The following is a 27,795-nucleotide window of genomic DNA, read 5'->3' as shown; positions in this document are numbered from 1 at the left end:
GGGGTGAAAGTCAGGTGGAAAGGATTTAAAATGAAACTGGAGAAAAGGAACTATGAAATTTGTATATGTAGCAAATTTAATGAGTTTAGATGCTGTGATTGTTGAAGAGGCGAATGAGCAGTGATAGGAGCTATAGAGTAATAGAGTAGGTACAAGGGAGTGGTGTGGGATTAGTAGAGTCCTTTGTGATCAAAATGGTGTTAAAAGTTCCTGAAATAAGAGGAGCAAGTCTTTGGCCTCTGTGGATGAAAAAAAAGCCTCCCACCATCAGAAGGTTTCTATGCATGTACATATGATAAAGCAAACAGGAAGATGACTTTTATTATGAGCAGTGTAATGTCTTGGAGGGAGCCATCGTATGTATAGGTTTTTTAAGAAAAGTATTAAAAGCTGTCAAAATGGAAGTGGGAATTAACTCATGCATTTATTTATATGTAAAATCTCATTCTTGTCCAAAAGTTGGCTGCTTCTGCTGCAACTTCAGAGCTGACAGGAATATCTTAATGCCTGAGTATGAGCATCATCTATGGATTTTTTTTTTCTTAAGTGTAGGTCTTAAAGCTATGAAAATGCAAGGGGGGTTTTAAGTGGTATACATGTGCTGTATGTGCTGACACTGATTGTCCTCTTTCGTTATTTTTCAAATTAGTACACAGAAGAGGAAGCTAGAAAATTAGGAGTGGTTGGCTGGGTTAAAAACACCCATCAAGGAACTGTAACGGGTCAAGTTCAGGGCCCAGAAGATAAAGTAAATGCAATGTAAGTATTTTTGTGGGTTTTTTATCTTACTAAAGTCATTTACAGAAATATTTTTAATCCCAAGTGACAAGTAGATTCATAGGTCAGTAATGTAACAGTACTTTAGATAATCAGTTTTGGTCTTAAGGAGTTGAGGAGATACGTTCTTTTAAGCTGTAAAAAAAGCCTTGAAGCTTTAAAAATAGTGTGTGGTATCAGCCAGTTTTAACTTCTTCTAATGTCACACAGTTTGTGAGTGTATTTCCCTAATGTATTCTTTTCTTGTGAAACGAAGAAAAAGCTTTTATTCATACACATGAGCACAGATGTGGTTTTTAATTCTTCAGAACATCTCTGTAAAGAAACAGACTGAAGAACTTACTGAAATGCTTGCTCAGCCTGTGCTTAGATCAATTTAAAGGAAAGTGGGTTTAAATATGATTTTTTTCCCCGATTTAAAAAAATTTTATACATTAATACATATTTCGGCAAAGGCCTGTAGTCTCTACCATCTGGAAACAAATTTTGAAATATTTTGGTATCTTTAAAAGAATGGATATGATTTTCTTTATTAAACTGCCAATTTCCAAATGCTTACAGCTATCACTCTGAGGAAATGATGCCTGGAAAAACACAAAGCCCAGTTCAGTTCCTTCCAACTATCATTTTTGCAAGTGTATATAGGGAGATTGTTGTGAGTTTCTAAAAACCCTTCAGCGGTTTGTTCTCTCAACAAAGGATGAGTGATGGTAAAACTTTCCTTTGCAAGCTTTATTATGGATGGACAATTACTAGTGCAAATTCTGCCAGCACTTTCCGATACAGGAATTGCTTCAAAACTGAACTTATGTAAAGTGAAGTTGGCTTTTTGCAGAGAAAATAGTGTTACACCTTCTGGTAAAGATTTATGTGATTCTCTAATGTGATAGAAATATTTGTAGTAATTTTCTTTGGTCTTGAGCTTAACATTAGGTTGCTTATCTTGGGCTGCAAAACATTTACAAAGCCAGAGAAACATCAGTTGTTTGTTTCCTAGGTCAAGTTTATACTTTTTTCTGGAAGACCTTTGTTAATAGCCTGATCTAAGTGTTTTGTAAACTTAGTATCCTGGTGCATCTCTCTAGTTAATTTAGAACACTGAAAATGAACATGTGAGAAATCAGGATTTGGTTTCTATTTGTTGGAATACTTTTTCATTTAAAAATTTCTGGTCAGTTGATTTATTCTCATTAAGCAGGTTTAGGTGAAAGCACAGCTTAGCTCCTGATAGTTCTTGTATCTGCATTAACTAGGATTGCTGCAGAATGCAGTGTTTTTGTCCATCCTTTTCCGTTTCCTGTTATCTGTGTTGATGGGATTTAAAGGAAACCACGCTTACCACAGCACCAGAAAGTTTGTGTGTCATGGGGGATCTCGCAGTAGAGCTGCAAAATTAGACTAACAAGGCTAGGCTCGTTCTCAAAGACTTGTTGGCATACAGACTATTCCAAAAGGAAATAAAAGGTTTTATTTTTCATTGTTATAAAATTTTAAGTAGGGTCAGCAAGCTGGATTGCGACCAAAAAGAAGTTGAAGCTTTTGATGTATATTGTGTTTGATATTCAGAGCAAATAAAAAGTTGTTTTGAGTTGCCGCTTCTTCATTTCATGCTGGAAATCACTGTTTTCCTCTGATGTGGGAATAATGTTGCAATGTTGAGGTTGAAGTATAGGATTTTGAAGTATGCATTGAGGTACAGATTATTAAATTGGAGATCCTAGAGCAGAATGCTGAAGGGGAAACAGCTTACTTCTCGTTGCTCCCTGTATGTGTTCTGATATATCGAAAAGGTAGTGAGTGTATTTTTGGCATTAAATTGGTGAACTTGCACATGAAAAGGCAGGTATTGTATATGAAGAGCTACTTTGAAAGGCCCTTATTTCTCTCTGCTAGTACAGGTTAATAGAAGATCAAAATAGATTTGAGTTTTTGAAGTCTTTTCCAGAGCTTACAGCATTTTTTGTAATACTCAGTCGTGGTTCCTAGGAATTCATAATAAATTCAAGTTCTAGATTCAAGGCTTATTTCAAATGCTCTATTAAATAAAAACAAAGTGAGGCTTGCTTCTGCTATGGCAAATTAATATAAACCAGTAATCCTAAACATACATTTGTATTCAGACTGTGATAAATAATCAGGAGGAAATTCTGGCACCAATTTCCTATGCAAGCTCTGCTTTCTATTTGCTAGATATTCAGAATTTAAGAGACTGTATGTGTATGACACTTCTTAAAAATTTGGAGATCTCGTATGTTCAAAGAAACGGAACATTTTTCAGAGAAATACAGTACGTGAATCAATATTGTAAGATATTTCAAAAAAGGTTCCTGGTGAGTGCTATTTCAAATACTGGAACAACGTGTTACCTTGTAGAAATCTTTCAAGAATAGTTTGTGAAGTGTCTTTTGGACAGGTATTTTCACACTTGCATAAGTTTCCAAATTAAACTTTAGGCACAAAATAGCCTGATTTTCAGAGGTGCAGGACTTGGAGTTTCAAAAATCACATGTTAATGGTAATAAAATTATTTGTCAGTTGTTTTACTGGTTCTGGCTTGTTAACGTTAGTATTTTTTAGGGGGAGGTGGAAGGGGTGTTTTGGTCTATCATAAACAATGTTTATCTTTTCATGGTTCTAAAAAGAATCAGGAACATAGACTAAAAAAAGATGTCATTAGAAAGTACAGTTCTAGAACACAAATAGAAAAAGCAACATGGGAGGGAGGAAAAAAGGGATAAGGGTTTGAGAGGAGGATAAAGATAGGGAAAGTGTTTAAAAAAAAAAAAAGTGGGAAAAACACCATGAGGCAATTCCATGTTACCAGAAGGATGGAGTGAATAACAAAGCATGCCTTTGTTCTGGAGCAGTAATGCGGCAGACCTCTAACCCAACGGTTTTCCAGCAGCTGTCCTTTGCTCCTGATTTTCTGACCCTTTTTATTCTATTTTGTATCACTACTTGTATTGTGAGGCACAGCTAGGAAGCATCCAGTACAGGCTCAAGAAACAATGCCTTTATGTGACTTTTTTCTTATGCAGGCTGCAAGGTAAAATATAATGTGGGAGGAATTATGAGGACTGTCCTGGTGATCTATATTAAGCATTATTGTAATGCATGCATGGAGTTTAGATGGAGAGTGACCAGAACCAGTATAAAGTGGAGAAAATAAGATTTAAAGCAGGAGAGTTGGAGGTGTGACTATCCACCCATACTTAAAGCTCTCTAGTGAAGTGAGAGCATGTTGGAGAAGATTTGTTTTGAAAATCAGTTGGCCAGGTAACTGATGATCTTTGGAGAGTCATGGCTAGTCAAATACAACTTTATTGCATTAGAACTGAGGGATGAGGTGTGGGAAGGCAGCCAGAGGCTATGTATCTACTGCTGCAGGTGCAGCAGGGAAGAGTGTTTGCTAATGGAGGTAGTGGGCTGTGGGTTTGGTTCCTTCCCATCCTGCCAGGGAAAAGAACTGGCCTCTTTTACCAGGGCCTGGTGTAGTTTCTTAAGCAGTGTGCTGAAGACTGGATTTTGTCCTAAAACATGGAAGTAATTGCTTCCCTGCAGACATAAAATATGATTATGATTAATTACTTTGAAAGATGACATGCAAAATAGTTTGCTCTGGAGCATGTAACAACTTAGCAGGGGCATTCTGACTCTTGCAGAAATAAGTGGAGAATGATAGGTAAGTATGAAGGATTGAGACCTGAAAAGTGTTGCTCGTGCAAGAAGTTGTACTCCTTATTGGACCATTCGCTTAACGTTGAACCTGGGTATAAATTTTTGTTGAAGTGGCGCTGGGAGGCTTGCTTCTTTGATTTACATTCTGTGGTGGTGAAATCTTGACCACACTGAAAACTGGCAAAATTTACTGACTTTCCCTGAGGCTAGGATTTCAGTATGAATTTCACTGAAATGCAAGAAGCTTAAGGTATGAAGGAGCAGTTTTTGGTTTTTAGATATTTTCAAGATTCGTCTTCAGTTTGTTTTTAATGAAAAACTTTTAGATTCTCAAAGATCAGGTGAATTTTACATAATGTATTTTGAAGCCAATTTTTTATTTTAATTGGGAGATATTGCAGACTGTTTTAGAGGGTATTCTTAAGAAGTCTTGAGAACCTTTTACCTGTAAGCTTGCTTTAATAGATCCCTTGCTTTTTAACCTCTAGATGGAGCTGTTTGTTCTGTAGATACTTTCAACTAGACATGCTTCATTTGAAGTGAGTCTATTTTTAGACTGTTATGGCAGAATCCATCTTTTTCTTCACTACCTTTTCCCTACTGTATTTTATAGTCCTGTTCTGTTTGCTGCTACTGCTCCACATAGATAACACCCATTATTCTTAGATACTAAAAGCTCATTTTTAGTCTTTTACCTGTCTGTAAGCCAGAGAATACTCAAGTCACAAGAAAAGCAGTCTTGCAGCATTTCTAAAACATAATGACATACAGTTTTACGGTAAACTGAAGGCTTTTTTGCCAGCCCAGATATCGTTAAATGGGGTAGAGGAGGTAGTCCTTTGGTTTCTTTTTTCAGGAAGACTTAGAGTACAGGGTTTTTCATTATGGTATCTTCTGATACTTTTTTCCATTTTGTTCATTAAAATAAGGTTGGAGCCTTCATAGTCATTGTGGTTGTTGCCATAGCAACTTGCATTGACAGGCTAGAAATCACTTTCCTATGAGAATTTTTTGAACTTTGAATGATGACATATTACTTAGTTATCCATTAAAAAAGGAAGATAAGACTCTTGTAGATTGCCAAGTTCAGAATTTATTCCAAAAATCAAAGATTTCAAATCAGGCTGACACTTTAAAATCTTAGGACCTTTTTTAGACACAAGTAGTATATAACAGCATACTAAGTATTCTTCCTGTCTTTGTAGAAAGGCATGATATTAAATACAGATTGCTTATCTTGGAAATGGTTTTTAATTAGTAAATGAATGCTAATTTAATTTGAATGTTTTAATTTTTAATATCAACGTCAGTTAAGAAGAATTAGTATTAAATATATAAATGACACAAGACTTGAAAATGACTTCAGTGTGTATCTGCATAGAAAAATCTAGATTTTTACCATGTGAAAGGGGAGAAGGGAACTCTATATTAGTTCATATTGCAACTGTCATTCTGTCTCTGTTTCATGAGTCAGATGTATCCAAGATTCCTGTCTGTACCAACTGGCATTGAATAAATACTTTTTTCCTCAATATAATTTTTTAGTTGTTTGCAGAGGATAGCCCTGATGGCATGAAATGGAACTAAATGCTAGTAGAAAACCACCTCCATATTTAGACTATGACTGGGTTCCTTGAGCAAAATTCTAGATCTTAAGACCCAATTTAGCTGAGATATAAAATGAACAGATTTTAGTCTGTATTTTGAGATTTTTCTTCATTTTAAAAGGATATTTTTTGAAATTTTCAGCTCAGTCTAGATGTTTAGGAGAAGAAACTGTAACATGTCCTTTGCACATGAACTTAGGCATAATGGTAGGAATGAATCTGCAGAGGACGTTTGTACAGGCAAGGATGTGGTTTAGGTTTTCAGATACATTTGAGATATCTGTGATATACCCACAAGCCTGCTATTAAAAAGAAGACAAAGGCAGTTGAGTGAAAAGTTCAGAGAGGTTGGAAATATTGGTGGATTAGGGAGAGAATATGGAAGTCAATTTGGGTTTGGCAACAGCTGATCTGTAAGATAATGTGATTGCAGACTGGGAATCAGTGGATTCATGAAGTGGTGAGTAACATCAGACTAGCAGAAAAGGTACAAAACTTCGAGGTGCTTTTATGGCTAGGGGCCAGAGAGGCAGCATGATACAGTAACCAAAGGTGTGCTGTAATAGAAAAAAAGTCATTATGGGAGATTGTTCCTAGAGGCAGAAGGAAAATTTTGAAATCTGTTAGTGTGGGAGAAGATAATGTCAGAGGGATGAGCTAATTGCAGTGGAAGCAAAATACCAAAGGGGGGTTAAAACCAAATTTATGGTCAAACATGGTAGAGAGGATTTCGCAGGAAAGAGATCATTAGACCATCTTAATACAAGTACTTCTAAAACAAATTAAGTAGGCTGTGAGAAACTCTTACTGTTATTCAAAGATGAATGCAATTGTTCTCAAAATAGGCTCCAAATTCTTGGGTATACATTTTCAGGGTTGTATTAAAAGGTTGTGAAAATTTATTACTGGAATGATTTAATTACTAGCTATGTTTAATGAACATGCTGGCTGAAATTCCATTGTGTCTTCTGTCTGATCAAGGAATGTGTAAGGTGAACATTACATCCTATATGTCTAGAAAAGCATATAGACACAAAATTGCAACTGTTAGATTTGAGGTTGACCATGCAAAAAACACTGGTCATTATATGCTTCAGTGTTACAGAAAGCATTTATAAAAATTGTGAGGACTAATACTTTTTGCCATGCTTATTTTCTATTATTTGCTATAAAAGTACATCTGCTCTGATGCAGAGCACTTCATGTTTATCTTGTGTCTTGTCAATGAGGCAGCATGTGCCATAATAGCATGGCTGAAATATTTCCTGGGTGTGCTGTTCTTGGGAAGCTGACAGTGATATATTTTGAAGGAAAGGGGAGAGGGAAATTAAAATCACATTCTTTAAGCTTACTTTTTTACTTTGCTAAAATGTGGAATAGTGAAAAAGGGTTAGGATGTGTTCTCATTTATAATTGTAATGAAGTACAGTTTTTACATTAATCAGTGCTGAAGGTGATTTACAGTATTTCGGTGTCTCAATAGCAGTCAGATGATAAGAAATATGATAGGGTTTTTTATAGTTCAGTGTGGGTCCAGGTTTAACAAGCTCAGTTTTTGGTTTGGTTTTATTTTTATTTGTTTAAAGGTAAAACTAACCTATACTGGAAGATTAAATTGTGTTAAACTATAGTCTTTGTGGCTGGTATAATGGTAAATGTGGCCATCTCTCTTCATACTGAATGTTTGAGGTATTAATTTCTTAGCTGTGATTATTCGTATATTGCTTAAAATTGACAGGCTAAATTGAACTATTCAAGTTATGCAGGCTCAGAGTGTGGTCCTGTAAATTACATTTACTAAAAGTTACTGATGATGGCCTAGGAAAGAACAGAATTAAACCTTGTTCTTTGGCGGTTTAGCAGTTCAAAACTAGATAAATGAAGAACTCATTACAGTTTATTGTAGCAACTGTACTCTGCTTGCAAAGACAAGGAATGGGTCAGGTAAATCAGAAGATGTAGGTTTTTGTTTCTGAGAATAAAACCAATACGGTATTAATGATACTTAGCTGAAGGAGAGCTGCATGCTTCCAATGCAAAACCGGAGGCCTAGTGGCTTGCCCTTGTTCTGCCCTTGCTGTTTTATATTTTACAGCAGTGCTGACTGCCCTGTAGTGAAGTCCTCTCTTCTTAGTCACTTAGGGGCATAGCAAAATGCAATTCTCTCCCTGTGGACCAGGAGCGGTTGAAGGAAGAGAGGTGTAGGTCTCCACTGAAGGTCACAGAGCCCACCAGCAACAGAGCCAGAAATAGAAGTGGACTCCTGGCACAGGTCCTGTCCTTTAGACTGTGCTGGATTGTCACTGTTCTTTATTTTGAAATGCCATAAACCACTAAAGCTTTTAACCATGGTTATGTCTTTCTGGATATGGAATAGTGCAAAAAGAATGTTTTCCACACCCCCATTTCTTCTGCTGGGGTATAAAGATAGCTGTATGGTATGACCTTGTAGATTTTTTTTTAATGTAGTAATTTTTACAGTTGCTGTGAATTTGCAGTAGCTCAGTGGAACTGGCATTCTTTATGAAGTGTCTGCTTCCACTTATGGTCACTGAAGTGTTCACAGTAATATATTTTGATAAAAATATAATTTAACAAATTATGCTAAATGTAGGCTTATAAATAGTTCATTAGGATTTACTAAATACTGTCTTGTTAGAGCTTAATCCTCATGTTTTCTTCACTTTTTGAGTATCAGATTTTTTGAAGGAGTGCAGGTTAAGCAGTTTAGTTGCTTTTAAGAATAAAACAAAAGTTTCTGTTGAAGATCACATGTTCTCATTGACACTTAAGGTTTCTAAGTTAAGGCAGTGTTTAATTGTCACAGCTATTATTATAAAATACATGTTACAGTTAAGTATCATACCATAAACACAAGTCTACTGAGGTATTTTCATTTGTTGGGGGGACACCTCTCAACAGCTTATGGTATTTGATGCTTGAACTGATTCAGTGAAGAATGTTTCTTCTTTCCAGCTCCCTCTGAAGCTGCCAGAAATGTCTGTTTGCTTTAGAGCCATATGACTCCTTTTGTTCATTAAAATTTTAAGGTATTCCACACTTTGCATGTTTGTAGGTCTCTGTAAAGGGAAAAAAAGTTGCTGCAGGCCTCACATACATACCTGGTCTCCTGTTCTTATTACTAGTGAGCATATTAATATTTGTTCAAATGTTAGATACAGAGAAGACAAAGCTGCTTTCCTTTTATATTTATAGAGCACCTGCCAGATGCTATTCCTGCATTTAAACAGTGTCTTGGAAAACACAGTATGTGATCTTGGGCAAGGTGCTTAACTTTTACTTTTACTATGCCTTTTTGGTGGCTTGCCTCTGTGGAAATTATGGTTCCACAGGGATGTTGCATTAATGCTTCAAAGTCCTGTAGCAGTGTTAATACATGCAGTCCTAATTTGCTGCAGAATTCCAGACTTTCATTTGCTTAGCTGATGACTATCTGTGATAACATTCAATTCTCAAATGTCTGTTGCAGTTGAAAGCAAGTAGGCCTGCAAGGTTGTATTGGACTGTACTATAAACACAGGCAAGTGGAACTGTTGTCTGAACACTCAATTTAGGGATTTTCTTGCATAGAAGAAGTGATATGCCTTTCTTAGATCCACACTGAAAAAATCAAGAAACTTATTTTGACTCTAATCTTCTTAATTAAACCACAGTAACTATTCTAGAGCAGCTCTGTGCAGGATTGGTTGATCTTTCTGGGAGATTGTTTTCAAAATACAAGTGCCAGTAAGATGTGTGATTTCTACTGGAAGCTTTATTCATTTGAGCATTGTAGGCATTTGTGCATTCTTTGTAGTTGATACTGCTGGGACCACGTGTAATGCTTTGATATTTTCAAAGTGAAAATATTCTCTTACTACTGATACAGTAGGATGTGGAACAGTTCAATGCCGTTATTCTGGCTTTTTGTGCTGAAGAAAGTGTTCTAGATGTCTTTAGTGCTCCAACACAACATCTACAAAAACACTAATGAGTAAAAGTTCAGTTTAAACTAGTATTTTTAAAAGAGGTTTTTGTACTCCAGCTTATCAAGGGGAATAACTGTGTGCACAGTTAAAAATAGATCTCTGGCAACAAATTGGTAATTATCAATAAAAACATGTACTTGGGAAGTGTATGTTTCTTTGAAACCACTATAGATGCTATATTTGACAAAGCTTGCCTGGGTTTTTGCAGTATGAAATATAACTAGTACTTGTGATGTAAGGTTCTAAATGTTTGTCCTATTGAATACGGCTTACTCTGTCAAGATTGCTGAGACAATGTCTGTGTTGCATTCTGAGGCACAGTCTTCCCTTGCCCCTGTTGAACCAGCCAAAAACTGTGGGACTCTGTTTTCATGGCAGTGAACCTAAGCTGCTGTACTTTGCTTCTCAGCAGGGTTTTCTAGCTTGAGCTTAGTGCTTCCAGCCATTTTAGCACATGGCAGAGCTTGCTCATGTATGCCTATATCAAATTGCATAAACATAATGGGAAGGAAATTGAGCAGCTTGTTATAATTTCCTATGTAAAAAGACTCAGATGCTGGTGAGACTGAATTTATTCATGTGCATGGATTACACACATGCAATTATACATAAAATCCAGTGAGTTTATATACAGGCATCTCGCCACAGTTTGCATGTGATGTTTCAAGCAAGTTCTGAAAATAAAAAACGACTAATGTGGTTCTTAAATAACAATTTCAGGAATGTAAATTTTTTTGTTGCCTTTTTTTATTCAAGCACATTTTCTTTGACCTCAAATTCTGAAGTGTTTTTTTCTACTGAAATTGGGGCATTTAAAAATGTTTTTTAAACTGCGTTGCTTAAGGCTAATGTGTTTGAGCAAATTAGGCACAAAGATTGTGTAGGATGGTTTTGACTTTTTTCAATGTTGTCCAGAAAGCCATGCCAAAAGTATGATATAAATTCTGGTATGAAAATTTTTGGTTTGGTTTCATGTGAATGCTGATGTTTCTCCCTGGGTAGGTACTAATTGACATTAGCGTGAACCAAGAAAATAGCCAGGGATACCTACGCTGTGGCTGGACATCATAGTGGATCTTTGCCTTCTGAAAAGTGCAAGGCATAAGAATTAACAAACATTCTGTAGGCTGAAAGAGGAACTAACACTGTTTATACAAACTTACAATTTGATAAGGGTGTCCACTTGATGTTCTAACCTACAGAAGCTTGCTGAGAAGGAAGAGAATTCAGCTAACTGGTCTAAAAATGGAGATTAAATGTGCAGAGCAATGTTAAAAGATCATTACTGAATGTGTAAAGCTAAGCATTCAAAAGTTAGGATAGACTGGAAGTGAGTTGTACTGCAGTGCACTATGTTTGTTTTGTTCTCTGATCTTCCCACTTGATGGCTGAAGGGTTTTGTTTTCCTTTTGTGTATGCTGATTATGTTTGAAGATTAATAGTCCAGTAAGTAGGGAACAAGCCTGTTATGACCACTTTTCTATCTTAAGAAGGATGAAGGGTATTATTCTGGGTCTAGAGATTTGTGTTTATAATCCACAGGAGAAAGCAACATTAAACTAATATTAAGGTTGCATAATGTAAAGATGAAAAGACCTTTACAAGAATGCTGCTGCTGTCCCCAGAACAAGTGTTATGAACTAGGCAAACAGCTTCAAGATTAAGCTAGTAGTAGCCCTTGCTTCTGGTGAGAAATCAGGAGGGAATATTTTTCAGATGCATTACGTCATGTGTATAGTACCAGCTGCAAGAGCTCTTCCGTAGGAATGCAAAGATTTTGTAGTCCAAATGGAGAGCATGCAAAGGAGGGGGCAGATAGTTAACCATGAATCCTGCGTTGAGTGGGTGGATTTGATTTACTTCTGAATTCACTAGTGTAATTATGCACATATCCTATGAATGCTGCAGCTAGTGATCTTACTAACATTCTGGTGGTAAAAATGCTGACTTGGAAAAGCATCATCTCTGCAGGATTTAAGCACTTAATTAGCTAGGTGAATCTAGGACTTTAAGCCAAATCTTAATTAGTTATGCCATTGCTGCACAGGTAGCCAGAAAGGAAGAGGAAGCTAGTTAGACCTTGTTTTATGGGGAAAGAACTCTGAAGCCTTTTTATGTTGCTGAGAGGTACCGGTTTGTTTTATTCCACAAATTACTGTAGTACTGATTTGATTCATGGGCAAGCTGTGTTCAGTTTGTTTACCATATTTTTATAGAAGATGAGTATGTTTCACACTTATGTACTTAAGATGTGCCCTTTGCCAACAGGAGGAAAAAAAATCAAAAATGCTTCTGATGCTGCTCTTCTCTCTGCCACTATTAGTGCATTGCAGCAGTAGAAAAAAAATGTATTGCTGGGTAACTTCATTATGTAATATATAACTCAATTTTATCTTGTCCTTTTTTTCCCAACTCCTCCCTGCACTCCTTTGTCTTACACTCCAGGGAAACAGTGTTTATTTGCTTAATGTGGTACCCTGAGTTTTCTCCCTTGAGCTATGCTGGATGTTACTAACTATCCTGCAGAGTTAACATTACTTTCTGTATCTTTGCCTTTCTGTTTTATGTGGCCCCTCTGAGGGGGATATTGAAGTCTCTTTACAGAGAATCATTTATATAAACTTGGAGAACTCACTGGGTTTGGACTGATGTCCTTTTGCTCTCGAGTTGATTTACTTTCTTTTCAAAGCTGGTATTTTGTGATGGTTTTTTTGTAGTTGGGGTGAAACAGCTGGCTGTTTTAATCTATAATGAATAGTCTGCTTGTGTACCTTCAGTACTTTCCACTGGTGTTCAGAATTGTGATGCTGTGGGCTCTTCCTGCTTTTTTCCCCTGCTGCTAAAGGAACAAAGAAAATCAGTCTGGAAAAAGTCTGGAAAGTATTCGGAACTTAATGAAAGAAAAGCAGGGTTTAAAATGGGCAGCTGATGTTATGTTTGCAAAAAGACTCCTTGAACTCCCAATGACCATTCTGATGGGAGAGGGTCCTGGACTAATAGTTTTCCTTCCCTTTTTTGACTCTCTAAGCCATAGAATTTTAATATTTACTAGAAAACAAACCATCTGGAGCAACAAACTCAATCTATTCCAGCTCACAAATCTCCCAGCAATCATTTAATGAGATTTCAGTCATATTTTTGGATCTGAGCAGGTTTGATCTACCATATAGGAACTCACCTGAAATCCTGTTACGCTATACAAATGCTAATCCGGAGCCTCTGGCTCTGCTCATTGTATAATATAGGCCATTCCTTGAAATTAGATTTCAAGGTGAGTACTAGAACTTTTCAGACAGCACAGCTATACCCCACTGTCAGTCTGTGTAGGTTTAAAATCTTTAAATTTAGATGGCTCAGTGTTTTGCAGAGGAGATTAAGAGTTTAGGAAAATGAGGTGGTTTGGCTCTCTATTCTAGGAGGGGTGGAGAAGAGCAGCTGGCTGCTGCTGGTCTGAGATCTCCCCGACCTGCCCTGCTTTTGCAGACTGTGGACGCAGGAGCTGGAGCCTGGAAACTGAGATATTCCTTGTCAGTCAGGGCTATAAGGACTCTGGCTAAGGGAGCTCTGCAGAGGCTGTTGCAGAGCCGCGAGTGTTGGAAAGATTGGTCTTGAGCTAGTCTGCATAGCACAACTGTCTTGGGGCTGTGAACTTTGAAAGCTTAGGCTCCCCAGCAGCCTCAGTGACAGACTGGCAGCGTACTCTGATGAAAACCACTTGGTTGGAGTGCAAAGTCATTCCTTTTGGAGATGAATCTGTTCAAACTCTTAGGTTGGCTGCCTGTTTTCCAGTGAATCACTCCTGACACACAAGTCTATGGAGCCGGATGGGATCCACCCAAGGGTACTGAGGGAGCTGGCAGAAGTGCTCACCAAGCCACTTTGAATCCTTTAGCAGCAGTCCTGGCTAACCAGGGAGGTCCCAGTGGACTGGAGGTTAGCAAATGTGACACCCATCTACAAGAAGGGCCAGAAGGAGGATCCAGGGAACTACAGGCCTGTCAGTCTGACCTTGCTGCTGGGGAAGGTTATGGAGCAGATCATCTTGAGTGCCATCACGTGGCACGCACAGGACAACCAGGTGGTCAGGCCCAGTCAGCATGGGTTTATGAAAGGCAGGTCCTGCTGCTTCTTCTAACCTGATCTCCTTCTATGATAAGGTGACTTGCCTAGTGGATGTTGTCTACCTAGACTTTAGTAAAGCCTTTGACACCGTTTCCCACAGCATTCTCCTGGAGAAACTGGCTGCCCATGGCTTGGACAGATGTAGAGAGTTGTGGTGAATGAAGTTAAATCCAGTTGGTGGCCGGTCACCAGTGGTGTTCCCCAGAGCTCAGTACTGGGGCCAGTTCTGTCTAATATCTGTATCAATGATCTGGATGAAGGGATCGAGTGCACCCTCAGTAAGTTTGCAGACAACACCAAGTTGTGCGGGAGGGTTGATCTGCTTGAGGGTAGGAAGGCTCTGCAGAGGGATCTGGACAGGCTGGATTGATGGGCTGAGGCTCAACAGGTTCAGTGAGGTTCAACATGGGGTTCAACAGGGCTCAGTGCCGGGTCCTGCACTTGGGTCACAACAACCCCAGGCAATGCTACAGGCTTGGGGAAGAGTGGCTGGAAAGCTGCCTGGCAGAAAAGGACCTGGAAGTGTTGGTCGACAGCTGGCTGAATGTGAGCCAGCAGTGTGCCCAGGTGGCCAAGAAGGCCAATAGCATCCTGGCTTGTATCAGAAATAGTGTGGCCAGCAGGACTAGGGCAGTGATCGTCCCCCTGTGCTTGGCACTGGTGAGGCTGCACCTCGAATGCTGTGTTCAGTTTTGGGCCCCTCCCTACAAGAAAGACATTGAGGTGCTGGAGTGTGTCCAGAGAAGGGCAACGGAGCTGGTGAAGGGTCTGGAGCACAAGGCTGATGAGGAGCAGCTGGGGGATCTGGGATTGTTTAGCCTGGAGAAAAGGAGGCTGAGGGGAGACCTTACCACTCTCTACAACTGCCTGAAAGGAGGTTGTAGTGAGGTGGGTGTTGGTCTCTTCTCCCAAGTAACAAGCCATAGGACGAGAGGAAATGGCCTCAAGTTGTGCCAGGGGAGGTTTAGATTGGATATTAGAAAAACGTCTTCACCAAAAGGGTTGTCAAGCATTGGAACAGGCTGCCCAGGGAAGGGGTTGAGTCACCATTCTTGGAGGTATTGAAAGGATGTGTAGATGTGCTGCTTAGGGATGTGGTTTAGTGGTGGACTTGGCAGTGCTAGGTTAATGGTTGGACTTGATGATCTTAAAGGTCTTTTCCAACCTAAATGATTCTATGATTCTGTGAAACTGTGCTTGAGCAGTATTATTCTGCTTCAGTGATAGGAAAACACACTTGTTCCCTGCTGTTCGTCACAAACATCACTCATGTGATGTCTACTTATGTTTGAAAAAAGCTAGGATGTGGTCAGCTTTGCAAAAGTTCAGGCAAACAGGGCTCCCATGATGCCTTGCAAAATGACTGCTGTCCATTTGGCTGCTTTTCCAGATCTTTTTGTTTGAGCATGAATTGCTATATTATATTATATTATCCTGCTGCCCTCATGAACACTCGGCAGTAATCCCCACAATGTGTTGTGTGAGACCTGCTAGGGAGAGCAAAGCTGATTGAATGCTGGCTGTCCTAGTGATGAACCCTGCTAACAGTTGTATTTATTTGTGTTTTCAGCTTTCCTCTAACTGCTATATCCTCTCAATTAGGGGACAAGTGCTGAATATTAGCATGAGTGAAATGAGATACATCTCTGCTTGGTTTGAAGATTGAAGTGCTCTGTATGCTAAGTGTGCCAGGGATGTCAGGATATGTATCGGGATCCCCTGAAGATCAAGATCTAATGGATTTCTGTGTTGTCCAGTTCACACAACACATTGACAGTGTTGTATGAAGCTCAGCTGTCAGGACCTACTGTTACCCAGCCTAGGGGCTGCTTGATGCTATTATTGCAGTTAATTACGTCATAAATGCATCAGTAGCAATATAGGGTAACTTCAAAAAAAGATAGAGTTCATATTTACTTTATACTATTGTAATGGTGCTGAAATTGATAGCTGTGAAGCTAGTATGTATATTTGGAATGAGTGCTGAGGCAAATTTTGGTAAACACTAGTGTTTTTAAATTCCTAGCACAAATGTGAATTAAAATTGAAAATAGTTCCGCTGAGTAGCTACATATGGATTATTCCCATGCTGTACATAGAGGAGTGGTGGCACAGGGCAGCATCAGTACAGTCTCATACAGCAAATCTGTGGTGGAGTTGAGAGGGAGGTGTGGGACTGTTGATATCCTGTCCTGCACTAATCATTATAACAAAGTTTCTTCCTTTAAGTTGTTGGGGTTCTGTGCACTGGTTAGCTAAAGTAAATCAAGCACTGAAGAATAACACCTTGCTCTAAATATCAGGGTATAGCATGCTTTTGTCTAGTTTCCAGTAACTGCATTTGGCCTGTTTCAAACTACATTGTTGCCTCATTGTATCAGTTGATTTCTCTGGGCCAGCTGGAGCAGTGAGCTTCTGCTAGGTTCAGAAGAAATCATACCTTTCTACTCTCAAAATCCCCAATGTTAAACAATGCAAAGAAAAAAAATTATAGGCTTTAGCCAGTAAGGACCCCATTCTGCTTATTAATGTGTTAGAAGAGATTCCTACTACCAAAGAACAGATAGTAAAATTAAGCAATAAAGCCAGACAATGAGCAAGTGTTTATTTGCGAATGGAAACCTGTAGCACAGAGATGAACTGATTGGTTCAATCGCACAGGAATTGTGTTGCAGACTCTGAATTCATGTTGTTTCCTGACTCCCAGTCCAGCCCTTCACTGCTATTCTCTTTGCCATTCTGATCCTCTGTAGTTTGAAACAAACCAAAACTGTTCAACTTCATCTGTATTTTATCGCTATTAATAAAGAAAACAAATGCCTTTTGTAGTTCTTGCACGATAGAAGTGAAGTGATTGTTATGTGTGCCAGCTGGCATTTTTTTGTTAAATGCTAGCATTAATAATAATTAATTGGATAATTACATAGAAATTTTCTTTCTGGCTCATGTCCATATGGATAGTATAGGCAGAAGATTCTGAGCCATAGCAGTGTGGAGTGGAATGTATGAGCAATTAATCGTTTCAGTGAGTACTTGTAAACAAGGTCAGCTCAGCAGGCATTCAGGAAATCTCTTATGAAATGTGATGCTGTCTTCATTATCCTTTTAAAGGGTTTTGGTGTAGGACCAGAACAGCAGGCAGGATTTCTCTGCTATGCTGTTTGAGTACAGACAGCAGATTTCTCAGGACTTGCTGACCCACAGATAAACATTTAAAAAAAAAAAAAAAAAAAACAGACCTGTAGTCTTTTATTAAAACTGTGTGTTATTCTCATCTTCTGAAAGCTGTTCTTTTGCCTGAGTTTAGTCACAATTATTCAGTGAATTTAGGCTAACAAAAATCTATTCAACTTAGTGTCTGGTTTACTATTTTAGCTAATATTAAGAGATGTTCCTGTTATTCCCAACCAGAAACATGTAGAAGGCTGAGCCCTTCTAAATACTGAGCCCCCCACGTTCTGAGAAATCCTAAATATTTTGCTTGATTGTGTTGGGAGTGATCTAATAGACCTGAAAAATCATCTCAAGCTTTTTAGTTGTCAGGCATGTAAGGTATGCCTGCTGGAAACAAATGGAAATTGCAAAGTATGGAGCATGTATGGGACCCAGGCATGAAGCAGCGTGTTGATGGGATAGGTGCCAGTGTTTGCCTTGCCCAGTGAGTTAAAATGTCACGTTGCTGTGTGGGATTGACGTGGGAGGGGATGCTGGATGTTGTGGGACAGGGCTGTGACCTGTGCAGGGATCACTGAAGAATCCTTCCCACTAGAGACCTGCCTGATGCCTTTACCCTGACAACAGTGCCCCTAAGGAAGCCACGCTGTGCTATTGGCTCCCCTTGTCCTGACTGTGCTTTAACTATCCTCCCAAATGGAGGTAAAAAATGAAGTTAATGGCTTTAGTTGGAGTCTTGCATGGAAACTTGTCTTCTCCCGAGGGGATCGTGTCACCGGCAATGTGACTCCCTGTAGAAAGGCATAAAAGTGTTACCATGTGGTTTGAAAATAGAACTTACTAAAATGCTCTAAATGTTTTTCCAGCTAATGTGGCTATCAAAAGTTATGACCGTTAATCTTGAAACTGATAGCTTCTGTATGAATATGGAACCCAGGTGTCTTTAGTGGGATGCTATTGGTGCAAGGGTCTGTCTGTGCATATCTCCCCGACTGCATCATGGCACTTCTTATGGGAAACATTTGCCTTACTTTGCTTCATTGCCTGTTCAAAATCACAGCATCTGCTTTGAGATATGGGGGACTTGACAGAAATAGCATATTTTCTTACTCCTTGCCAGGTGATATGTGCTGTCTAACCCAATATTTTTTAGTGAAGAAAAGCAACAGAAATGCCAGAGCACTGAAGGCAGTAAGTCTGTAGTCCCTTTGGTTAATGTGAGTCAGTGTTCCAGGGTAGCAAAGTGTTTGTTTGCAGTGGTGGTTTCCCCAGTAGGCGGTTGCTTATTGTTGCTGTTAGAAAAAACCTCAAAGGACAAAGTGGGAAAGGACAGAGAATTTATAGTAGTTTCAGTAATGTGTTGATGTCAAAGTATATCTGGTATGTAGCAAGTGTTAATTTTAAACAGCTGTCTTTAGGTAGAAATAAGTTCTCTGATATACACCTCCTAAAATACAATCCAGAATTGTCATGTTCAGCTGGTCACAAGATTAGGCAAATCCACAAGTGAAAGTTAGCAGTGGTGAAATGAACACGAACAGAGGTGACATGGGCTTGCCGGAGGGTGGAACACGCAGTCCATTTCAAGTTAATGTTGATGCCACTTGTTTAGAGCATTGTGGTTGGTAACCCTTTTCTCCTCTCAAACTGCCTCCCTGCTCTTAAAGTGGATCAGCAATGTAACATGCCAGTGGCTTCTGGAATTACTCTCAAGGTCATATCTAAATACAGGAGTACAAAATGGAAGGGCTGTGCTACATGTTCCCCCCCCAGTCTGCTGTAGGCAAGCATAATGTATACTCTGTATCATTGTTATACAGTCATCCTGGTCTTCAGTGACACTAGCGTTTTAAAAAAAGTTGGTACGTATTTAAAGAAAACAAAATTGTAGTCCATGGCAGTGTAATATAAGTGTCTTACCTTTCCTTAAAACAAGCATTTATGTTTAAATAATTGGTATATAAGAAAAATTTACTACATTTACATTGTGCATTATTACCATTGTAGACAGTATTTCAAACAGGACCTTGTGAGCCTGCCCTCTGCTAAGGGTACAGGATTGTTGATACAGTAAGCAAAAAGACCTTTTTCTTAGCTTTGGAGTTGGTGGGGGCAAGGAGATGGAGTTCACTTAAGAGGAAGGCATAAAATGAAGTACTCTAAATGCTGACATAAAAGGAAATGTTAGTTCTGGTTCTATAACCAGCTCAAAGAGGAAAGAGTAAGATGGGCAGGAGAATCAAGTACTTCTAAATGATTTTTTTTTTTTTGGTCCTTGATTCTGACACTCTCCAATAGAAAGAAGAGCAGCTGTCTTGAGGCCAGCAGACACTAAAATCCATGGGCGCTATTGCCCTCCCAGTTGTTCTGGCTCTACTACAGCTTGCCAGCAAACAAGTTCCTCTTGTGGCAATTTAAGTTGAAGTTTTGGCTATGTTTATACCACTATAGTGGGACAAAGTGACTGGATGACAAATTCTGCCTTGATGAAATTTAAGCAATCTAGTGATATATTAAAAGCTAAGTAAGTCAGCCTCATAAAGGGTTTTTTTCAAAGCAGATGGATCTTGATGGAAAGATTTTTTAAAGAAAGGTAAAAAGTTAAATTCCTTTGGGAGAAAGGGCTATAACTTAAAAAGTTATGCTAAGAGGGCTGTTGCTCTAGCAGGTAACTTTTGGTGTGTTTTAGTTGGTGAATAAAATGTCTAGAAAGGGAGGTTAGTTTTTAGTTAATTAACTCCTCTATAGAGAACAGCAACAGTCTGTTTTGTGAAGCCTGTCTTCAGGCACACTCATAATACTTAATTCACTGATGACTCAGTGATCACGTCTTGATTGTCTGCCTTGCTAACTAAAGATTTTTGTGACAATACTTAGTTTTTCTTAAAGCCCCAGTGCTTGGTACAGACCTGTTATGTAGAAAATGAAAGGCCTTATGTAGGCCTTGCATGTTGCAGAGGAAAAGTTGGCACTGTTCAGATAATGCCAAAACCCAAAGGCAAGCAAAATCTGAGTGTTATTTTAAAGCTATCATAAGAGTTCAGCTGGTTTCATGATTTTCTGGCACTTGATTAGTAAATATGAATGTGTGGGATTAGTAATAATCTTTAGTGAAAAGGATGTGCTAAGAGTATTATGAGTAGTTTCCAGGTATTTCTTGTTCTGTGCCATATCTGTTCAGGTTCATTGCACATTTTGTTGTTCTGATGTCTAGTTCTCCTAATAAAGAAAAAAGCATGGTAAAAAGAAAGAAAATAATTATGTTCAAGTAATGCCAAGATATGTTTAAGTCTTTTATTTTTTTTAATCAGACCCAGTGTAATACTAATGACAAATAAGAGAAAGCAGATCCTGAATCCATGTTTGATAGCAGGTTCAACTGAATTCTGAATTGTTTTTCTGGGAAATGTTCAGCCAGAGCTATATCTGAATCTAGAGAGGGGGCCCTAACTTTCTCAGCCTTACAACAAAGTTAGAATATAGTGTGGCTTGTGTAGCTCATGAACCAATAAAGTATGGTATGAAATATCAACTGCTTCATAATTAGAGGTTCTCCACAGCAAGAATCTCATGTGTTGCTTCTGGATGTGTTCACTTCTTTCATCCATTCAGTATTCCTTTCTTCATCTCCTGCAGTCTTTCTTTGAACTGTGGAGATTTTGTATCTTAAGAGGTAGGGAGGTATATTTAATTTGTGATTCGTCGCGTTTCTCTTCCTGTAGTTGCATACAAAATCTCTCTTGATTTATCACAGCTAAGTTATGGTGGTCTTCAAACTGCCCGTGTCCAGTGAATAAAATACATGTGTAGGGCTGCTAGAGGAGGAGGACTTTGAGTGTCATAATTAGTGTGTGAGGAGGAGATGACACACTGCTTTTGGTAGGAATAAGCTTTAGAAGTAACATGATGAACTATAAATTACATGTCTAATGTGTAAGATAGAGTGAATGGAGTCAAATAAATCTAAAGAAACCTACTCCCTAGATCTGTCAGATACTCAAGGAAAACCAAACTTAAGCTGCTTGTTCAAAAAAATACGTAATTTTCATTTGTTTCCAGTATGTTTCCAGAATAGTTATCTTGGGTGCAGTCATGCATCATTATTGGGCATTTCTCCAGTTAGTTTCGTATTGTTGGGTTGCTAGCACAAAACAAAAATTGACAAGATAATAAGGATTTTTTTTCTTCAGGGTCTGCTTGTTTGCAGTTTCTGAAAATCCTTAGCTAGGGGAGCAAAACTGGATATATTTGAGATTGGCAAGGTCTTTGGTATTGAGCAAATTCTTTTTAGCTTTCACTTTAGAACTCTGTAGGGTTTAAATGGTGCCAAGAAACTATTTTCTGGTTGACTTGATGTGTACAGTATAGTTACTGTCAGGAAAGTTTTGCTTCAGTGTGTAGGTTTACAGCTTTCTACTCTGTGCCCTTGCAAAAATGGCACAGTGAGCAGCTATTTGTTTTGTTTTTCCAGATGCATTTACCATTTCTAGAGCTTATCCTGAAGTCATCACTCACTTCTGACTCATCACACAGAGGTTCCCTTGAGTCCGAAGTTTTCCTGAGTAAAGCAAGCCTTTGGTCATATGTACAACATTAGAAACTGTCAGGTGTTTAATGATTAACATATTGAGGTAATGTCAAGCTAAAGAATTATATTTACTCATGAAAAAGAATTAATTTTGTCAATTAACCATCACTCAGGGCAATAGGTTATTGGAACACAAGGTAATCATCAGTGCTTTTGGATTTGAGACAATCAACAGGAAGAAAAACAAGAGTTGAGGGATAATAGTGGGAAATACAGAAACTGATGGGAGAGAATTTTTATTTTAGATGTCTGTATGTACCACATATCTGCTGTTGACTGCTCCTTAATATCAGTTTGGTAATATTAGGTGATGCAAAATAATAAAATACTGTGTGTGGCCTGAAGACTTCCTTGTGCGAATGTGGACAGTTACTCAAGTATGTAAAACAATTTCTTATGCAATTATGCATTGTCCCTGTGCATAATTATTTCCATGCTTCTGCCCCTCTCCCTCAAGGCCTTTTCAAAGGCTTTTCAATTCCAGAATTCTGTGATGGAGGGGGAAATGAGATAGCAATGTTTGTGATCCATCTAGTGTATTCATACATAGCATAAGGATGGGGGCGGACAGGCTGTGAGTGTTGCTTCTAAATACCTGGAGTGAGAATGTACGTGCAGATGACATCTCAAACTGCTCCAGCTGCTGCTGTGTAATTCCACTCTTATTTAGTAGGAGGCTTGTAAACTGTTTTTGGCTGAAAGTGTGTGTTCTGTTAAAAGCTGTTTTCAACACTAACACTAAAGGGGGGTGCTGCATGGACAAGGGCCGTCACACAAATATTAGCAATAGGCTGATACTATTAGTTTCTGGAAAGCATCTAATATCTAAACATACGGGTATGAAATGAATAGGCTTGAGGAGGTTTGGGCAGAGGCCAGAAGAGATATCCTAATATTGTTACAATAAATAAATCGTAAGTGGATTGGGAGTTGTCGTGCAAGTGCACTTCCGTCAGCTTTTTAAGATAGCATTTTTAGATACTGCCTTTACAAAGTTACTACAGACAAGAAGGTGCAAATAGGACTGAAATGACTGAAACTGCCAGGAAAATGTGTGTAGGTCTAAAATCTCTGCCAATGTTACTGTGCACTTAGGCATGATACTGGTAAGAATGAAAAGGTGACAAACGCTTTTGAGATTGTTGCAGGAATGAAAGCATCTTTGACTAAAGCTGTTGAATAAGCTAAATTCTAGGATAATGATGTTGATACTAGGGTTCAATCTTTAGTGGGATGACTATGAAAAGCCTTTTATCTATCTGTTCTACAACCTATGGCCTTTGTCTTTCATGGCTATATGCATTGTGCTAAAGAACACAGTTGTCTAGAGACTACTTAACACCACTCCTCATAAGTTTTTGGGCCTACATCATGGAAACGAAGGTATTAAAGATCTTTTTCATTCATAAACTCTAAAATAACTCATGCAATCATTCTGCCTTTGCTGCTGACTTTTCTACTTCACCTTATCTGAGGCTAGAAAAAGAACTTCTGCTTCACCAGCTAGCCTGTGCTCCTCTCCTCCTCAGTCTTCCTGTCTGAGTTTTTCCTGAATCTCTCCTTGGCTTTTAAGATTCACTGCTAACATCTCATTTCTTCTCTTTTATAAGTTACACTTCCTCAGTCACTAGTACAATGGTTTTGGCTCTGTGTAGCTATTTGAAAAAAGAAGATTTCAAGGTGCTTGTATTTGGAGGATTTGGTTATCTTGTCATTTAAACAAATAAACATATTTTTTACTTAGTTTAAATTCACCCTTGTTGATATGCAGTATAAGCTTTGTAGTTCAGTGTTTTCACACTAGATGTCAATCTACTTGCATATGTAGAAGTTGCTATCTATTTTTTGCCTTCTAGATACTTCTTTCACCAGCTGCACTAGTAGAATCCTGTTTTCCATCTACTTTGCAGGGGAATCAATGCCATGAGAAAAGGGATGAATTTAAATATCAATTTTCATTTGGTGGCTAATATTCGGAAGAAGTGTTCTTCAATAAGACAGCAGTTTTGGGATTGCCAAGTGTAATTAAAATCTGATTTAAATAAAGCTGGTTGACAGCTTTAATTGAAAATGAAATTTCAACAACATGGAAGCAGAAGTTGGAAAGACTTGGGTAGAAATATGTTTTCTAATTGCTGAACAGCAATTTAATATACCTATTAATATTTGTTGTTGATAGCTGTTTCTTGCTATTTGAACATTGTAGGTATTGAGTTTAGTAAAAAGGCCGAATGTTTGCATGACTAGTCTCTTGTTGGCTGTGTAAAACTTCTGTTTGCAAGAAGAAATTCTAAGTTCCCAGAAAACGGAGGCTGCAGAAATATGAATGCTAAGCTAGAGGGAATCATAGATGTGTGCTCATGTCACCCCACCTCTGTTCTGCTTATTCTATTCCTGTAGCAGGCAATGTGTTGAGGGATATAAGATGAGCCAAATTAAACTTAGTAGGAACACTGCCATCATAACAGTGAATATGAGAGGGAAACTTGAGTATGAAACATTTGGAAGTCTGAAAACATTGATTATAAACATACGTACAATTAATCTTGTCTACTGCCTTGTAAAGAAAAATGTATAATTCATAAAAATGCAGAGAAATGTGTTTCAGTGTTTACTTCTTAATCTCTTTCCCTCTTTTCAAATACCATTCTTGCAAGGTCTTACTGAAATGAGGAGATCTTTGGATTAAAGGAGGAACACTGTGATATATTGTGGTGTGCTTGCAAAACACAATACAATTTTAGGCTTACAGTAGCAGACATGACAAGAGGCATTTGAAGTCCATTTAACATGGTATTCACCTACAAGCCAGGAGATGCAAGTCTTAGCTCACATCTGTACTTTAAGGATGAACGTTCTGGAGGTGTCTGTGGCTGACGGAGGTACTTAACTCCAGAGGAATCCTGAAATTTTTCAGTGATTAAGTAGTACTATTTTTTGAAGAGGGAGGAAGATTAGGAAGAACAGAAACACTTCAAAAAATGAGTTATAATAATTTTTATGATATTATATCCTGCTTCTGCTGTATCTTTCTTTTTTCTGTTCTAATTCAAGAAATCATGGGGGGGGAAGAAAGGAGCTGTCTGAAACTTTTAATTCTGTGTGGAAGGCAGGTCAGCACCAACCATTGTACTCTATCTACAAGCCTGCTCTTGCTGGTCTGTGCTCCTGGCTAATGTGGATGTAACCACACTGTTTCTAGTTAGCCTGTTTGTTTTAGTACTTAAGTACCATTTACAAAAGCATTTCCTGTCTTGACATTGCAGAGACTTTTAGAGGCTTGGAAAACCTTTGAGACTGGCAGCAGTACAGGTAGAAGCCTCTGCCTCCCACTGGTTTTTCTATGTACCTTAAATAGTATCTTACTCTGAGTAACTGTTTAAAGTAAATGGAACTAATTGCTGCTATGAATGCTACTGGCAGAATTCAGTGAGGTAGACTGAAGTTTCTAGTCACAGACCAAGGAATAGTGGTTGTAACAATATAACTCCTTTCTCATTATGTCAACCTTTTTCATTGTGTTATAGCTCCAGTTCTGTGGCAGACCCTCTCTGTCTCTGCTGAAAAAAGCCTGGTACATTTTTGGATACCACTAAAATAGCTAATTGGTCTAACAACTTGCATAATGTTTCTGACAAAGGTAAATGTGATTCAATATGAAACCCTTGTTAATACGGCTTGTCATCTTTGCCATCCTGATCCTGGCTGGCTTCTAAAACTAGAGTTACCTCTTGTAAATGGCTGTGGAGGTTTTCCATGGGCAGGAGGGCCTGTGCGGTGGGCTGGAGCACTGTCTGGCATCTCTGAGGTTCTGCATACTGTTGTCCTTCACCTGAACTGCCCCTACTGATTGCAGCATGTCCCAGCTTAAACCCCAGAGTTCAAAAGCTTTTTTCTAGTCAAGCAGTGTTTTAAACATGTTTTAGTTAGTGTCTGTGTAAGATCAGCTTGACCTTAGTTGGAAATATTCAACCAAATTATTTCCACCATGATTATTATGTGCGTTATACTCTACTTCTGTCAGATGAAAGCATTCAAACAGTAATTCTGCCCTTAATATCATGCAGGACTCTTGTTATAATTTGGGTGTATTAGTAATGGTATACCAATGTAGGTAAAATTCTTCTTAAAGAAACATTATATTGGTTTTTGCATGTCCCTACCTGTTTGGATCAGAGTTAACATTTTTGTGTGTCTGAATAAATGAATGAAAGTTCACATACTTTTAAGTTCAATATGCTTTATAATTGCATCTTAAGTAATTGTATTACCTACTGAATTCTTCAAAGCTTTCAGTGCTTTGTTTGGGGCAAAATAAAATACCTTATGATTTTTTTCATTTTTGGAGTAAATATCAGTACCTTATATAATTATTTTTCAAGATTTTCCTATTTCTTTACAAATTTAAGAGATTAAAAATTTCAAACATCATTGAAGAACCAAAGCTGGCCAGCGTTCCTAGTGATGGGGGGATCTGGTATATATTGTTGAGACATCAGTTTAAAAAGTGAAAGCATACATTCAACGTGGCAGTAAAACAGAAAAGCTGAGCAGAGCATCATGGCAACTTAAACTGGATTTTCACTGACTTTGCATCGTCTCTGGTGTGAGTAACCACAACGTGTAGCTGCATCTGGCTTTGTTTGCACTGGGTTTATCTGTGTAGTGAGTTGTGCCTGGGTGATGGCTGCCTCCGTATGCTGACACGAAGAAGCTGTAGAGGCAGCATTGGAAAAGAATGAGTGTGAAGGCAAGATAGGAGCCACTGCCAAGAGACAGGCCACACTGCTTCACATAGTTATATAATAAACCTGAAAAGCAATTTAATGTAATTTCTTTGTGTTGCCTATTTGAAAATTATTTAAGAATTTTAAATATGCAGAGGCTTGAATAATTTGTACTTCATTATGAAGTTAATTGCAGATGGAGAGATGGACCTGAATTTCTTGAAGAACTCAATTAACTTTAACTTGTTAATTAATGTTTTTTCTTACAAGGTCAGAAAATTCTTTTAGCTCACAGTGGAAGTGCTGTAAGGTTAGGGAGGATGTATGACTTTGTGAATAAAGATTCACTGAATTTTAAGTTCAGAGTGGAATGTAGTCTCAATTGAGTGGCAGCATCTTTCATTATCTTATGTTATAATGAAGAGCAATCAGAATCTCACTAAATACACCATTAACCAGAAAGTCAGATTGGATCCATATTGCAAAGAACAAACTGCAGTGTAGTAGAATAGAACAGAATAAGTGAAAAGATGGGGAAAGACAGAGGCATTTATGTAACAATAAGTAACAGATCTCTGGCTGCATCTTCGAATATCTTTAGGTAGTATCTTGGTGGGGTGATTTGAGGGACCAGTAATGCTGTCCAACTGATGCTGCCTTGACTGCTTTACAATCTAGAATTACAAGGCTGAATGCTTAAAGTACTTCTGAGGTGCCACTCTGAGGGCATTACAGGTGCCCTGAACCAACCTTACAAGGATGTAATTTAAACCAGATGCATATGCAGGCTAGCTGGGAAGAGAAGTGAGAACTTCACCATGGCAATTTTAAGCTAAAGAAAGTATTTCTAGCAGTGCCTGGTACTTCCAGGTACAACTGAAACTCTGTGACTAGAACTACTGTGCAGAAATATTTTCTTGATAAGGAAGTATTTTAGGATTTCAGTTCTAAAACATTAAAAGGTTTTTTGGTGCCTCATTCCACTTGGTAGCTCAAAATACTTTTGAACTTCTATAAAATAGAATTTGTTTGGTTTGGGTTTTTTGGTGGTTTACTCAAGTCCTATTTTTTTTAACTAGAGATCCCTGGAAGGTGGAATTCCTGGTAGAATGTGGTCTTCATAGGTATGCTTC

The 27,795-nt window shown here is 38.3% G+C and overlaps 1 protein-coding gene across 6 annotated transcripts in view; it reads left to right on the top strand.

Moving 5' to 3' along the window:
* Nucleotides 1-27,795, top strand: part of ACYP2 (acylphosphatase 2) — a 48,881-nt gene that overhangs the window by 2,434 nt on the left and 18,652 nt on the right. For 3 of the 6 annotated variants that reach the window (XM_075497061.1, XM_075497059.1, XM_075497064.1), the window contains exons 3-5: nt 650-759; nt 19,355-19,417; nt 27,742-27,786. In XM_075497061.1, the coding sequence (XP_075353176.1) occupies nt 650-759; nt 19,355-19,417; nt 27,742-27,786 (218 nt within the window). Of the gene's footprint in view, nt 1-649; nt 760-19,354; nt 19,418-25,462; nt 25,564-27,741; nt 27,787-27,795 lie in introns of those variants that run through there. The other 3 variants (XM_075497065.1, XM_075497060.1, XM_075497063.1) reach the window with 2 other exon arrangements.

This window comes from Mycteria americana, chromosome 3, assembly GCF_035582795.1.
Source record: "Mycteria americana isolate JAX WOST 10 ecotype Jacksonville Zoo and Gardens chromosome 3, USCA_MyAme_1.0, whole genome shotgun sequence".
Classification (NCBI taxonomy): Eukaryota; Metazoa; Chordata; class Aves; order Ciconiiformes; family Ciconiidae; genus Mycteria; species Mycteria americana.
This window is presented reverse-complemented; position numbering and strand designations above follow the sequence as displayed.